General features: G+C 40.2%; 1 protein-coding gene across 1 annotated transcript in view; it reads right to left on the bottom strand.

The window, feature by feature from the left end:
- LOC117530552 (calcium-activated potassium channel subunit alpha-1-like) overlaps nt 1-15,910 on the bottom strand; it is a gene marked incomplete at its 3' end in the record, with an annotated part of 158,068 nt that overhangs the window by 52,108 nt on the left and 90,050 nt on the right. Inside the window, exon 18 of the mRNA XM_034193446.1 lies at nt 2,478-2,571. Coding sequence (XP_034049337.1) covers nt 2,478-2,571 — 94 coding nt within the window. The remainder of the gene's footprint in view (nt 1-2,477; nt 2,572-15,910) is intronic.

A 15,910-nucleotide genomic window follows, 5' to 3' on the forward strand; every position in this document is an offset into this window, starting at 1 on the left:
TTTAGTCAGGATTCTGACAATTTGCTGACTGGCTGAGACATGGCGCTCTCTGATTGGCTGCAGCCTTTGTTTACGTTTCAAACCTCCAAATGTTTTCAGTTGCCGTGCGAATTCCAGACACACAAAGCAAATACCTGGTTTCCATTTTGGTTTGACAGGGGTGAGATAAACTCCCATCCCCAACATTTGTGACATTTTGCAACTAGTTTGTCTCACTTTTCAACTCTTTCAGTTTGTTTTTCACATTTTCGGCAGTTACGCCACAGCCAGTCACAGAGCGTGGTGTGATAGCCAATAGCAGCCGATGTATCAGATGGACCAATCACAGCCATGTTTTCATAAACACGCTACCAGTCTCTTTGTATAAGAGACTGTGGTACCAGGGGCCTGTACTACAAAGCGGGGTTAACTTACTCAGATGTAACCCAGGGTCAACCTCTTAAACCGGGGTTGACAAAACCTGGTTCCCTCAAGTGGCATTAATCGGTACTACGACGGTGAATAAGATGTTGATTTGTTGAACCTGTGTTAACCTAAGTGGAGTATGTGCACGTTCACATAAAAGGGGCGAGTTGCAGCACACGTCACCATTTTTCAATGATGGTGCGGCCACCTTACTTTACCGAAGAAGAATGCACGATTATTATGCGGAGCTACAAGGAATTTAAATTAACGTTAAGGGGGAAATCGAACACATCGTCTGCCAATAAAGCAAGACAGGCTTGTTGGCAACGTATTGCTGATCGGGTAAATGCGTAATTGTTCTCCAAATCTGTCATGCTGTGGAATGTCTGATATGTGTAGAAAAATGCCCCTCTTTCATTAATTACGCCCAGATGCAACACAATTCAGAAGTGGGCATAGGCCTCCTAATAAATATTAGGTTAATTTAATGTTTCCTAAATAGACTACCTTGACTGTATGATTGCTTTTCCTAATCCTGTCAATATTTCAGATGCAACAGCAGTGCCAAACGCACCTGGCAGCAGGTGAAGATGAAATATAAAAACATCCTTCAGAACAGTAGGTTTATATTCATAGCTTGATAAGCCCCACTTCGCCTAATTAATGGACATGCATTAGACCTATTTTGATATTAGTAATTACCCGCAATTGCATAAAACCTTCTTTGATTTGCATTGCGGATAAATGGCCAGAGAAAACGACAAATGCATCCAACAGTTTAGATAGAGCAAGTACTACCTTGCGAATCATACGACATACAGAATTCTTGCTCAGATGTTCAGCATCACCGATGGAATACATAAATTGTCCACTGGCAGAATATCTAAGCGCAAGGCACATTATCTGCTCGATCGTCGGGGCATTGCTACACTGTAAAAAACGATTTGTTTTTAGAGGAAAACGCTGGCAGCTGTGGTTACCAGTGAATTCCTGTAAAACATACAGCAGCACAGTAGATAACATTACAGACATAATATGCATATGGATTTACAGTGAATGAACCACGGCTGACTCACATTAAAAGAACTCTTAAATCTACAAACAAGAGCTCTCTGTTTTTGTACATTTAACTGCTGTATTTTTTACAGTGGTAACCACAGCTGCCAGAGTTTTCCTGTAAAAACAACAGTCTTTTTTTACAGTGTACGATGGGTGATGTTACAGACGTCTGGCCGATCAGCTGACAAAGATAACGAATTCCCTCGGCTGAGGATCTATATCATTCATAGAGAATATCGTCCGGGTATGTCAGCGGATTCCGGCGGTCTTTAAAAACCCTCGCCCTGCGAAGAGAGCCCCTCACAATTTGTGCTCCAATATCAAACGGATCATCCAGGTAGGCCGGCATTGTCTTTGGAGTGATGCAGGTGGATGGACGGTAATTATAAAGGGAGTGGGTAAGCGAGAACCTCACGCTAATCCTAGAACATAACCTGCTTGGAGCAGGTTTGGCGCAAAGCGTAAGTTGCCGTGGCAGCATGCCTCGATCGAAACCTATCCACCTTTCGTAGTACGGGTTAACCGGGAAGTTACTCCACACGTCATCAACTTACTCCCGAGATTACCCTGATAAGCCAGTAACCCCGCTTCGTAGTACAGGCCCCAGTGCTAGAAGAAACCCAGATGAGGATGCTAGCTGTTGTTAGCTTAGCATAAATAGCATAGTATAACTTTCACATCCTGAACCAGTATGACAGTATTAACCAACTGTGAACCCAACATAAATTTCAAACAGGTAAATTTATCTGTTATACATTTTTGGAGATGCTGATTTTGGTTTTACCTCATAAAGTTAATGTTGAACAGGCTCTCTTGAGAGCCTTGAAACAAACAAGATTAATTTTACTGATTTATAGCATTTTAATCAGGTCATCTACCAGTTCATAGTACATTTAGCGCAATTGTATCTATTACTTTAAAATTGATTTTTTTTTTTTTTCTAAATCTTGTATTTGTTGAATGTTACACCCCTACTCAAGATGCATTCAGATATGTGACAAGCAAGATCCTACCTCATTATCTTGGGTGAGGAGTTCGGGGAGCTTCTCATGCCTCCGTTACGCAGCTTTTTTTTAGGTGATAGCGCCGACTGTTGGTCCTCTCCAACTGCGGTGAGAGGTATTAGTGAGACAGAATGAAATACAACAAGGCACCCAAAAACATGAATGAATGAATGGAAACAAAGAGTGCGACACAGCATGCATTGAGCTCTGTGAATTCAAAGAGAGTGCCTACATAGACAGAGGCGACCAGGAGTAGGTTTTATGACATGCAGAGGACAATTTGTCTTCAGGTTGATGGCAAGTTACAGTCGGTGACAATTTGCATGACTGTGTATGTAAACATGCAGCAACCATGACGCCAACTGCAAAGTTGGCATCATCACTGCACATGATTTCAGAGTCTACATGTTATCTCAACAGGACCAAAACATACTTTAGTGCAGCTGATGGCAGTATTGGTGGCTCTGCGGGACAGGAGTGGACTACTACAGACCAGAGGTCAATTCCAGGCGTGTCCTTCATGCTGTCTGGTCCTTAGACAAGACATGATCTGTATTGTCCCAGTCCACTAGGGCTTCAACAAATGATTATTTAAATGATGATTAAACAAACGATTATTTATTAAAATCGAATATACAGTATGTTGATGTTGTGGATCATTTGCTTGTGCAAAGTGCAGGTTTACAAGATTTTCTTCCTGTTGCTTTTTATGATGTGAAAGTTGTTGTCTCAATGGAACAAATGAATGGATTAATCTTTTTAGTCACATAGCACTACTATTATTCTGAACACTACTGTACATACAAATATTTGCCACTTTGAATTTGTAAATATTTGTAGGTATATTCAGTTTTAATTGTTTTCTGTCATGATTGATTTGTTTTGGTATGTTGTGTGTTCTTAGTCTGTTTCTATGTTACTGGGACTATGGATGGAAATTAGCATCCTGCTACAATCCGGCATATTTACATGAAACTATGTTCATTAATATGCATTGTCCCATTTCAAACGTGACTTATTTGGATCATCGATGAATCTGGTGGGGTTTCGACACGATTAATCAATTAATCAGATTAGCAGGGAATTTTTTTTTTAAATGTGCCAGGGAAACAATTTTTTCTCTCCTTCCATCACTTTATTTAACAACAGAACATTATTTGAAAACTTAAAATACTTGAAAATCAACAAATTGTCAAATGTCCCGTGGCTGTTGAAATATAAAATAATAAAGAACAAAAGTAATTAGTTCAAATGGCATTGCTTTATCAAAGTGCTGAGTTGCCATAAAACAACAATGAAACATATAAATGTTATAAAATATATGGTGAAAAAAGAGATATTTTTGTTGCTGCAAATGAGCAATTAGCATAACCAGTTAACTATAAAACCTAAATCAAAAACTGTAGCCTGACTCATATGTGCAACATTCTCTGTATAACTTGTAAACTATGTGGTCATTCCACAATGACACATGTGACTCATGTCTCTTTCTCTGAAATTGTATTGTAGCATTATTAGTTATTATTACTATTATTATTAATATATAAATAAAATAAAATTAAAAATATTATAATTTGTAATACATTTGACTCTTTTTACGACAACAAACGCTGAGCCATTAATTATTATACAGACAAATGCACAAACATGCTGAAATGCCAGCAGCTTAATGCTAACTTTAACATTGAAAACGCCATAGACATGCTAACGTGTTAGCATCAGCATTAGCACAAAATACATCTATCAACTGTTTCAGAAGACCATAACAGGTCAGTTTAACATAAAAAAGGTAAATATTCCTCACAGACATATGCTCTTTAGGGTTTTAGTGGGGAAAAATTAAGATAAAGCGAAATAAAATAAATGAAACCAACGAAGCAGCAGCTCGAAGCACTCCTTCATTGGTTCAAGATTCAAAGCAAAGCTCGGTTGATTATATGGAAGAAATGAAACATTTGCAGTAAAACAGTTATTTAGCAACTAATCGATGACTTAATTAGTTGATAGCTATTTTAATAATCGATTTTAATCGATTAGCTCGATTAGTTGTTTCAGCTCTACAGACCACCCAACTATAAATGGGCACCAACCTTAGCTTAGCTGGGGAAGTAACCTGCAATGGACTGGCATCTAGCCCACAACATAGATTCTCATCCACTTCACTCTATCTATTCCGGGGGTAAACACAGGCACCAGTGGGCCTCAGGCCTGAACTAGGTCTTACTGCCAACGTAGGGCTTACTGCCTAGGGTGCATAGATCAGTGAGATCAATGTTGGACTACCAATATGTAAACTTCGGTTCACTTCCCGGTAATTCTATGTGTCTGTGTACTTGGATAAAGACACTCCATCTGCACCCACCACCCCCCAACTGTGAATGGGTACTGGCTTTGACTGGGAAAGTCACCTCCAATGGGCTGGGGTGCCATCCAGGAGGAGTTGTAGCCTCTCATCCACTTTACACAGAAAGAACAGGCCGTGGAACCGATGTTGGACTTGTTTCTTTTTCTATAAAATATTGAGGGCCTTGAATTAAACCTGTAACTCTAAACTACAAGCACATCTTGATGGTTTCATTTGAGCTCTATTATGAAAATTTGACATGGTAAATAAGAAGTAAGTCTCATTTCAGACAGGTTGGCTCAGACTATGTGGTCTCAGAAGGCCAGATCTTTTCAGAGCACAACCTTTGAAAGATTGAGCCCTAAATTGAGACACAGTCCACGAGTCACTCTCAGTGGGATGCTAGTTCAATACAAGATGAAATGTGTGTGTAACGCGTTACAAACTAACGCATTGCTGTAATCACATTACAGTCACATAGTACAAGTTTTGAATTTTGCATCACCAGTTATACAGCTTCATAATGAAGTGGTATAGAGAAGGTTTTTATTTTAAAAAATACTTGAAAGTTCAACTATAATTTGTCAGAAGGCACATTGAAGAATCGAGCATAAATTTGATCTGTTTTGTTGAAAGAAAATTCTTCTCTGTGTAACTCCACTATGAAGACATGAGTAGTGATGTAAAACACAAAACTTGCACTTTGCACAATTTCTTCAATCACAGCCACAGAAGTCTATAACTTCTTCAGGGTTGTCTTGGTGGCTTTCCTCACTCTTCACCTTCTTATACAGTCACTCAGATTTTGGGAACTGTCTACTCCACACAGATTTTCCACAGAGTGCTATAATGTTTGTGTTTCTTCATAATTCATGTAAAGACACAATACATATTCAGTGTCTTGGGAATGTTCATGTATCCATCCCCTGACTTGTCTGAAGAAAACTGGATGTAAAAGTGATGGTTTACATGTGCTATACTACAACCCCTGGCAAAAATGATGGAATCACCGGCCTCAGAGGATGTTCATTCAGTTGTTTAATTTTGTAGAAAAAAAGCAGATCACAGACATGACACAAAACTAAAGTCATTTCAAATGGCAACTTTCTGGCTTTAAGAAACACTATAAGAAATCAGAAAAAAAAATTGTGGCAGTCAGTAACGGTTACTTTTTTAGACCAAGCAGAGGGAAAAAAATATGGACTCACTCAATTCTGAGGAAAAAATTATGATATCAGGAAAAAAGAACACTCCAACACATCAGTAGTATTTTGTTGCACCACCTCTGGCTTTTATAACAGCTTGCAGTCTCTGAGGCATGGACTTAATGAGTGACAAACAGTACTCTTCATCAATCTGGCTCCAACTTTCTCTGATTGCTGTTGCCAGATCAGCTTTGCAGGTTGGAGCTTTGTCATGGACCATTTTCTTCAACTTCCACCAAAGATTTTCAATTGGATTAAGATCCGGACTATTTGCAGGCTATGACATTGACCCTATGTGTCTTTTTGCAAGGAATGTTTTCACAGTTTTTGCTCTATGGCAAGATGCATTATCATCTTGAAAAATGATTTCATCATCCCCAAACATCCTTTCAATTGATGGGATAAGAAAAGTGTCCAAAATATCAACATAAACTTGTGCATTTATTGATGATGTAATGACAGCCATCTCCCCAGTGCCTTTACCTGACATGCAGCCCCATATCATCAATGACTGTGGAAATTTACATGTTCTCTTCAGGCAGTCATCTTTATAAATCTCATTCGAATGGCACCAAACAAAAGTTCCAGCATCATCACCTTGCCCAATGCAGATTCGAGATTCATCACTGAATATGACTTTCATCCAGTCATCCACAGTCCACGATTGCTTTTCCTTAGCCCATTGTAACCTTGTTTTTTTCTGTTTAGGTGTTAATGATGGCTTTCGTTTAGATTTTCTGTATGTAAAGCCCATTTCCTTTAGGCAGTTTCTTACAGTTCGGTCACAGACGTTGACTCCAGTTTCCTCCCATTCGTTCCTCATTTGTTTTGTTGTGCATTTTTGATTTTTGAGACATATTGCTTTAAGTTTTCTGTCTTGATGCTTTGATGTCTTCCTTGGTCTACCAGTATGTTTGCCTTTAACAACCTTCCCATGTTGTTTGTATTTGGTCCAGAGTTTAGACACAGCTGACTGAACAACCAACATCTTTTGCAACATTGCGTGATGATTTACCCTCTTTTAAGAGTTTGATAATCCTCTCCTTTGTTTCAATTGACATCTCTCGTGTTGGAGCCATGATTCATGTCAGTCCACTTGGTGCAACAGCTCTCCAAGGTGTGATCACTCCTTTTTAGATGCAGACTAACGCGCAGATCTGATTTGATGCAGGTGTTAGTTTTGGGGATGAAAATTTACAGGGTGATTCCATAATTTATTCCTCAGAATTGAGTGAGTCCATATTTTTTTCCCTCTGCTTGGTCTAAAAAAGTAACTGTTACTGACTGCCACAATGTTTTTTCTTGATTTCTTATACTGTTTCTTAAAGCCAGAAAGTTGCCATTTGAAATGACTTCAGTTTTGTGTCATGTCTGTGATCTGCTTTTTTTTCTACAAAATTAAACAACTGAATGAACATCCTCCGAGGCCGGTGATTCCATAATTTTTGCCAGGGGTTGTAAAGGGGGCACTTACTTATTCACACCATGATTTTGGCTTTTAGATTTTTATTTCTTTTAATTCATGATGTAGAGATTACTTTTCACTGTGAGTGTAAAGGGCATAATTTTAGAAATTTTAATATACAAAGCCTGAATTTTTTTGTTTTGTTTTTTGATGTCCTAAAAAATTTCTAACATGTAAAAAGCTCAAGGAGGCAAACACTTTTTCACACTATTGCACATTTCTGTGGCGTATTGAGGGGTGGCGTTTGTGTTCGTGGAATAAAAGTCAGATAAAGTTGGACACAAAATGTATTGAATAAAAAAACGTTTGTTCATTCCCATGTTGTCCTTCTGCACATGTAAGTTGTTAGTTACTTTTGTTAAGTATCTTGCTTTAAGAACTGTCCGAAATAAGCATGCGCGTGTCTGTGCACCAAAGTTCTTCTCTAAAATGCTCCGTAGGCTTTAAACATTCATTCATCTTCTACCGCTTAGTCCATTTAAGGGTCGCGGGGGGCTGGAGCCTATCCCAACAGCCATAGAGCACGAGGCGGGGTACACCCAGGACAGGACGCCAGTCTGTTGCAAGGCCACAAACAGACAAACAAACACAGACACACCCACACACACACACCTACGGACAATTTAAAGATCCCAATCCACCTAACCCGCATGTCTTTGGATGTGGGAGGAAACCGGAGCACCCGGAGGAAACCCACGCACACATGGGGAGAACATGCAAACTCCACACAGAAAGGCCACGGGAATTGAACCCATGACCTTCTCGCTGTGAGGCAAAGGCTTTAAACAGTGGTGCATTAATAACCATGGATCACTTAAAGATGCAAAAGTGCAAAAAATGGACAGGTGCATACATGGATAGATAGATGTCCATGTATGCACCTTTAATCATCCTCCATTAAGACGGCACGCCATCAACACGACTGAAAAAACAGTCTACCAAGGACAAAGACGTGACTCTAAAACACGTACACGAACATTTATGACTGACAGACAGACAGATGCAGAGAGACAGACAGACAGAGACAGACAGAGAGAGAGACAGATCAATAGAGAGACGTCCTGATGACAATAAGAATTTGTTGTAATGTTTGTCTACAATCTGTTTCTGAGTATCGAGTTCTTTCTCACAGACACGAGGTAGAGTGAGTACATCTTTAAAAGTAATGAGTACTGTGTATTATAGTACTTTTATTGAGTAACAGCCCAACACTGTTTGTCCAAGAAGACAGACAGGTCGCATGACCTGGAACCGAGTCCAGGTCAACTAACTCCAGAGAATAAAAAGGCAATTAAATCATTTCCATTATTCTACAAATAACTTCATATGCACATAAAGTCAACTTTCTAACCAACTGAACACAAACTGTCTCTGAAATTGAAAGTCGAGGAAAACAGAGTTGAACTCTTTTTGTTTTTTTTTTTTTGTTTTTTTTGCTAAGGTGTGCACATAAACTCATGTCCAAAACTGGTTTGTTTCTGTTGTCGCCGTGTTCACGTTTAATTACAACACACTTTGGATTTGTGATTTTTCTCCGCGGTGCGAGTAGCGCCCTCGGCTTACATAATTAGCTCGGTCCTTATGTCAGAGTGATTTATGTAGCGGCGTAATGCCCCCCGGACGCCGCCTTCACCGCCACTCTAAAGCCGTGCCGAGCTCTTCGTCAGGAATGAATTACAAATTTCACCCTTCATTAAAGTCATCAGGCAAATATTTTCACAAGTTGATATCACCGTGTGGGAAATCAGCGCCGGTAAGATAAACACACCCCTGTTACGGCTAATTGCATTTTAACAGATGAATATATGGAAATTGATTATTTTTGTTTGCAGAAAATACACTTGAGGATCTATTATATAGCAGCTTGCTGTCTTTTTGTTGTTGTTTTTTTTTTTTTTTCCTGCGCAGAAAGTGGAGGAGCTTCCATTAAAATGAATAAAGTGTCACGGCTCCCCTGCAGGTGATCACACGCTGCTAACATGTCGAAGTGTGACACCGTAATGGAACATGGTGAAGTATGCGGGCCATCCAGTGCAAAGCCCCCCCCCCCACATCCTCCTTGGCCTGTTCAATATTTAATGTTTCACAGCTGACAGCTGCACACACACGGTCATTAGGAAGGAATTCTTCACATGCAATAGCTCCAGCCTGGCGAACACATGCTTTGGTTGTGCAGTTTTGTTTGAGAGCAAGATCTGCCTGACATACAGCAGGAAGGGGCGGGGCAGGGTGTGTGTTGATGGGGGGGGGGGGCAAATAGTGCTGGCGACTGCGTGCGGTTTTATTGAAGTGACTGTGGTGGTGTCTGCATCTCGCCAGCAGGTCTCGCACACACTCCTTCTGCCGCCGTTGGTAGCCAACAAAATGGCCTGAGTGGCCCAAATGGCCCGGGTGGCTCATTTTCCCAGAGTGAATCAATCTGTGAGCAGAGGGCTCAACAGGGGTCAGCAGATTTTCTTTCAGATTGTTTACCAAAGGAGCAAACAATGCAGAACATCCTGCACTTAGGCTCCCTCTACAGGCCTGGATGGCTGCATTGTAGCTCTGTCAAACAGACTGGTATTGATATGCCGTCCTTTAGCGTTAAATACAGACGAGCCAATCAGCAGCTGTTAACTGAATTTTAATGCATTCTTAGCTCTTTTACGGAGACAGTTCACAAAACTATCATATTTATCGCTGACCACTTGGGGGTATTTGTCCATGCAGAGTTTTATCCAAGGAGGTTAGTATTTTTTTTTTTACTAGGTCCCGCTAGCTCTTCCTGTATAAAGGTCTATCGGGAATAGAACGGCGGTGGTGGAATCTGTACATGTACTGACAATGTTTTACAGGCTTCAAATTTATGTCCTATTAAAATATCAAAGGTTGGGTGTCTGTTCTTCCATTCTTAGCAAATTTAGTGTGAAAGAGTTGTAGAATTATTAAAAGCAGAGCATATTAGCGCACACAGAGATCGCTGTTTCCGGGAAAAATGAACATCGTTGTTTGTTTAAGTTTATGACGAGGATCAAAACCACCCGTTATATTATTGTTTCTCGATGAATTTTATGTATTGTTCTGTGAAATGAAGCGGTATTAATACAATTACATGCTTTTGGAGGGCGGTATGCATTTTCAAAGGCCCGACGTTCATGACCAGTTGCCCAAAATGACAGATATTCACCCAAGTTAGACAAGGGCAAATATCTGTCATTGCGGGTGACTGGGCGTGGATGGAGGGACTCAGAAAATGCATACCGCATGACAACAGCATGTTATTTGCATTATTATCACTTTTTACTGAGATACACAACACGTAACGCGTACATAAAAAGTTGGCGCACTTTAACTTTGCTGCTCTCCAAATTAGGCAGCGCATCCTCATCAAGCCGGCTGCTCATGGCTGCTGTTGTTGTACTATCCATGAGATAATCATCTGGAATATCCATATTGGGACCAACACACACTTCTTGGCTTTTTAGTTTTATTTTCCCCCATCTGCGGACAGTTCTTGGGCTGCGCGCGCGCTATGACGTCATTTGTTTATGCACGGCGGGTGGGTATAGCCAGGTAGTATGGAGTTAAAATTGTCTCATTAATATTTGTAAATGCACGCAGGGTGATCTACAAATAATCATTGATTTGCAAATGTGTTCAGATATCCACAAATGTAAATTTCATATTTGTAACTTATAAATTGGTCTTTGCAAATAATGTATTTGCAAATATAAAATTTGTAAAAAAAAATTATATTTGTAAAACTGGAAATTGTATTTGTGAATTGAGTTTCAGCATTTGTGGATCACCAATTACACGCATTCATCGCTTTCCTCTGTGACATCATTTTGAGACATTCTTTTCGCGAACACAGATCCACAAACAACTACTGATTCACAAATACACACGCACACTGGATATCCACTAGATGGCAGTGTGGTTCCATTCACCGATGTGGCTGAAACTATATGCTCCCGGATGACTCTTTAATCGTGATCGTTACTGAGTATTTAAAATGCTTATCGCAAAGCGTTCTTTTTTTTTTTACGACATAATGCATGTTTTATAAGTCCGCGGACGCTGATCTGTGTGTTACAGATACAAATCAGTTTCCTCGGATCCGCGGAGCCTGGCTGTTGTGACAGTTGTCGTAAAGCGGGACTGGTTGGTTGCTGCGGTGACGCTGTGTGGCTCCTGTGCGAAACTTAGCTAAATGTAGCAACTTTTAGAACTTTCAAGTTTTTAAAAGAAGAATTTTGCAGCATGTCTGTGTCACGGAGCACACACAGGCGCAATGCTGTTTAATATGCTTATTTGAACCACGCCGTTAAAGAGCACAACACTAACACCCCCGCCCCCTTTCCCATGATGAAATCTGCGGACACATAATTTTAAAAACTAATTCAGCTTGCCACATCAATGAATGGAACCACACTGCCATCTAGTGGATATCCAGTGTGCGTGTGTATTTGTGAATCAGTAGTTGTTTGTGGATCTGTGTTCGCGAAGAGAATGTCTCAAAATGACGTCGTAGAGGAAAGCGATGAATGCGTGTAATTGGTGATCCACAAATGCTGAAACTCAATTCACAAATACAATTTCCAGTTTTACAAATGTAATTTTTTTTTTACAAATTAAGTTTTATATTTGCAAATACAAGATTATTTGCAAAGACCAGTTTACAAGTTACAGATATGAAATTTGCATTTGTGGATATCTGAACACATTTGTAAATCAATGATTATTTGTAGATCACCCTGTGTGCATTTACAAATATTAATGAGACTGTTTGAACTGTATTAGAACTGTTTGTCTTGAAGTTGCGATTGTTGATTGAAGTAAATACAACATTTGATTGAGTTGTGATACCGCCATTTACGGGAAACATGAATGCTAATGTTTGTTTACGCAAATCGTAACAACTGTTTTAGCAAGATTTTATAACAAATATAACTTCTTATTCAGTCAAATAAATCAATATATTGTAGAAGTTCAGAAGTTCACCAGCGCGCTCTGTTCTTCTCCCCGTCCACATTTCTTTGTTAATCTTCAGGGGGTCTGGTATCATTTCCCTGTCATTGGTCCTAAGTACTGATTCATAATCTGCCTGGTTTTGTTGAAGAACTTGTTCTGAGCCCAGCAAGATTGTCATGTTCTTTTCTTTAACGCTCGTGCCACCAACTCCTCTTTTGTTTTTAATTGTTTCTTCACAAATGCTGTTAAATTCACAGTTGTCCATGGCTGAAAATCAGTCATCCAGACTCATCCCTGTGTCATCCATTTCCATGCCCTGCTCTTCCCCCAGAAGGATCTACGGCCTTGGTGAAGGAATTCAGCTCCCGCTTCTCATCTATCTACCCCCCCCAGCCTGCTGTTGCCTAGCAACATCAGTCTTTACACACAGACAGAAACTGACAGAAACTTAACTCATCTGCATATGACACGTCTCCCTCCCTATTACGCCCCCCCATGTTTCTCCACTCCCCTCACCCTGGCTTTCTCCCTGCCACCTTGGAGGCAGTGCAGTTTTTACTGCTGCAGCCTTCAACTCCACAAGCTGGGTGGTGCGGGCCCCTCCTGCTACAGCCTTCACCCACTTTGCCTCAATTCGGATGACAGACTGCTTCAGGTTTAGTGCACATAAACAATGTCAAATGTATATGTGTTTTCTTTAATTCTGATGTGTACCATTATTACGGTAAACTAGTAATAATTGTGGATTAATTGCTGTATCTTGTCTGGGGTGAACGTAACTTTGCTGTTGTTGCACTTGTGTAATAACAATGACAATAAATCTCATCTCATCTCTCTCATCTCTTTTCTCCAATTACTTAATGTGCTATGAAAATATAGGGAGTATGTGTTAAACTGTAAAATCGCCATAATTCATAAATAGTAAATGCAATATTTTTGTTAAAATCCTTGAACTTTTATTAAATTTGAAAGTCTTGTCTCTGTCCAAAACACTCACGGACCTGCCTGCAGGATTGGATTCCAACGGACTTCATTAAGCCTGATGGCCTTGATGTTATTAAAAGATCTTTTCGCATTATTAAAGCATATCTGTCAGATTTGAGGGTTAATTCTTTGTGGCAGAAGAATGCTAATAGTTGAATTATTAAAACACCTCATTTCTTTTAAACATCACTCAACCACTTGGAAAAGCCACCAAAGAAATGTTGGGTTTGACATTCACTTTGATATTTATAATAAATATGAATTAATAAATATGCTTTCAGGTGTTGCAGGGGATTGTTATGCCATGGATTGCATTCAGCACCCGTTTGTCTCTTTGGCACGTGTGTTGTTCCACTTCAGCTTCTGGTTAAGACAACTTGAAATAGACTGAAGGAAAGTGTTTCCACTTCTCCAAAGCCAGGGTTGGAAGCTAAATAATAATGATTATTTCAGCAGTCAGCTGTCTGGCATATTATCCTTCCTGTTCCTGATCTCCTCTATTCATCTGCACAGCGTCAAATGTGCACGACGCGCTGCCTCAACAATACACTGGCAGATCAGCTGCCTGTCACAGATCCTGTGAGAGCATCTGCAGGCCACATGAAGACTATCAGAATGTTATAAGCTCCCTGTGACTTTTAACATTTCTGATTCTACCTGTTCTAGAAAATTAATCTCAGTGTCACTTTGTTTACACAGGTTATGTCATTGGATTACTTTAAATATTGCAGCGTTAAACTCAAGCCCCCAACCTCCTGTGATGGAAAATGAGGCCAACATGGAAGTGCCATAACTTGCAGTTGCTTGAATAGCTACTTGAGCCTCGATCCAAAAGCGAGCCACTTCCCTTTGAAGCTAAAGGTAAAATCGCCAATTTTATAGTAAAATCATGTTCACAGCCTGGATTTTGGTCTTGAAACTAGTGTTAATCCTGGTTCTTTGGATCTGTCCTGGATCAAAGAGACTCTGTTATTACAAAAGAGCAATTTACTGGATTTCATGTGAAGTTAAATCAGATCTGGGTTCCCAATGGACAGAGCTTGCGCAGGAACTCCATCCGAAAAGGACCCCGAACACAGCTTACAGAAATATTTTATAGGCAGTCGCAGACAATGGGTGGACCTAGATTTCTGTTGGTTTAGAGGTGGTTCTTACATGTGTGTGCTTGGTGTGTGATCAAAAAGTGTTATGCTTTTTGGCCATGTGCTAAAAGCTAGTTTAAACTGGAGCATTTGAAATCAGGACATTCACAAGTTGATAAGAGAGATGGCAACTTGCTGTCTATGTCTTCTTAGATGAAAGAGTAGGAACGCCACAGTTTGTACTTTCTTGAGCAGATTAAAAAAAAAGATTTTAACAAGAACACAGTGAGTCACTGTGCAGATATGAAGAACATGAATATGAAGAACATAATGACCCAGTGCAAACTTGCTGGTCATTGTTCCTAACCTCACATAACCTTTGCAGGAATGTAAAAGTATTAACCCCTTAACGCCTATTGTCGCATATATGCTACAATATTTGACTCAAATATGCAACATACCAAACTGACCAGTATGCCTGTTATTGATGCTGTCTATCAGGGAAGCACAATATTCTGGAGTCACTTCCTTTGTCCAAATCTCCTTAATTGCTTAATTAATGCTTCAGCATTAGCTGGCTGCTTTTCTGCAACTTTATCTTTCATGCAGGTCCAAAGATTTTCTATAGGATGTAGATCCGGGATGTTGTCTGGCCATTCCAATGTCTGCACCACATTTTTTCTGAGGAGGTCTGAAACGATCTTGGATCTGTGGCAAGGTGCACCGTCATGCATGAAAATTTCAGTCTGATGCACTTCCATATGAAGTTTTAATTTCTCTTCTAGCAGAGCTTTGTACCTGGGTCCATTCATTATGGTGCCTGGGTCAAGAAAATGAAGTCCAGCTGTTCCCTTTTTGCTCATTGCACCCCAAATCATTTGACTTGGAGGGTGTTTGAGGGTGTGGGGATGAAATGTTTTGAAAAGCTGATCAAGACTTTTATTGCCTCCTCCCTGCCACCTGATCTAGATCCTCTGCAGTTTGCCTACCATAGAGACAGATCAACTGACAATGCCATAACTTTCCTGCTACACAAAACCCTTGTCCATGTGGACTGGAGAATGGGGAACTATGCCAGAGTGCTCTTTGTGGATTACAGCTCGGCGTTTAATACCATTGTCCCTTCCAGACTGGTCACTAAGCTGTGTAATCTCAGTCTGAGCTTCTCCCTCAGTAGATGGATCCACAACTTTCTGGCCAATAGAGAAGAAGTGGTATGGGTGGGCACCCACAACTCATCCCCACTGACCCTCAACACCGGATCCCCCCAAGGTTGTGTGCTGAGCCCCCTGCTGTTCTCCCTGTACACATATGAGTGTGTCCACATCAGATAGCAACACCATTATTAAGTCTACAGCCATACAGCCATCATTGGACTAATCTCCCACAATAAGGAGGAGGCCTATAGG

This window comes from Thalassophryne amazonica, chromosome 18 (assembly GCF_902500255.1).
Source record: "Thalassophryne amazonica chromosome 18, fThaAma1.1, whole genome shotgun sequence".
Lineage (NCBI taxonomy): Eukaryota > Metazoa > Chordata > Actinopteri > Batrachoidiformes > Batrachoididae > Thalassophryne > Thalassophryne amazonica.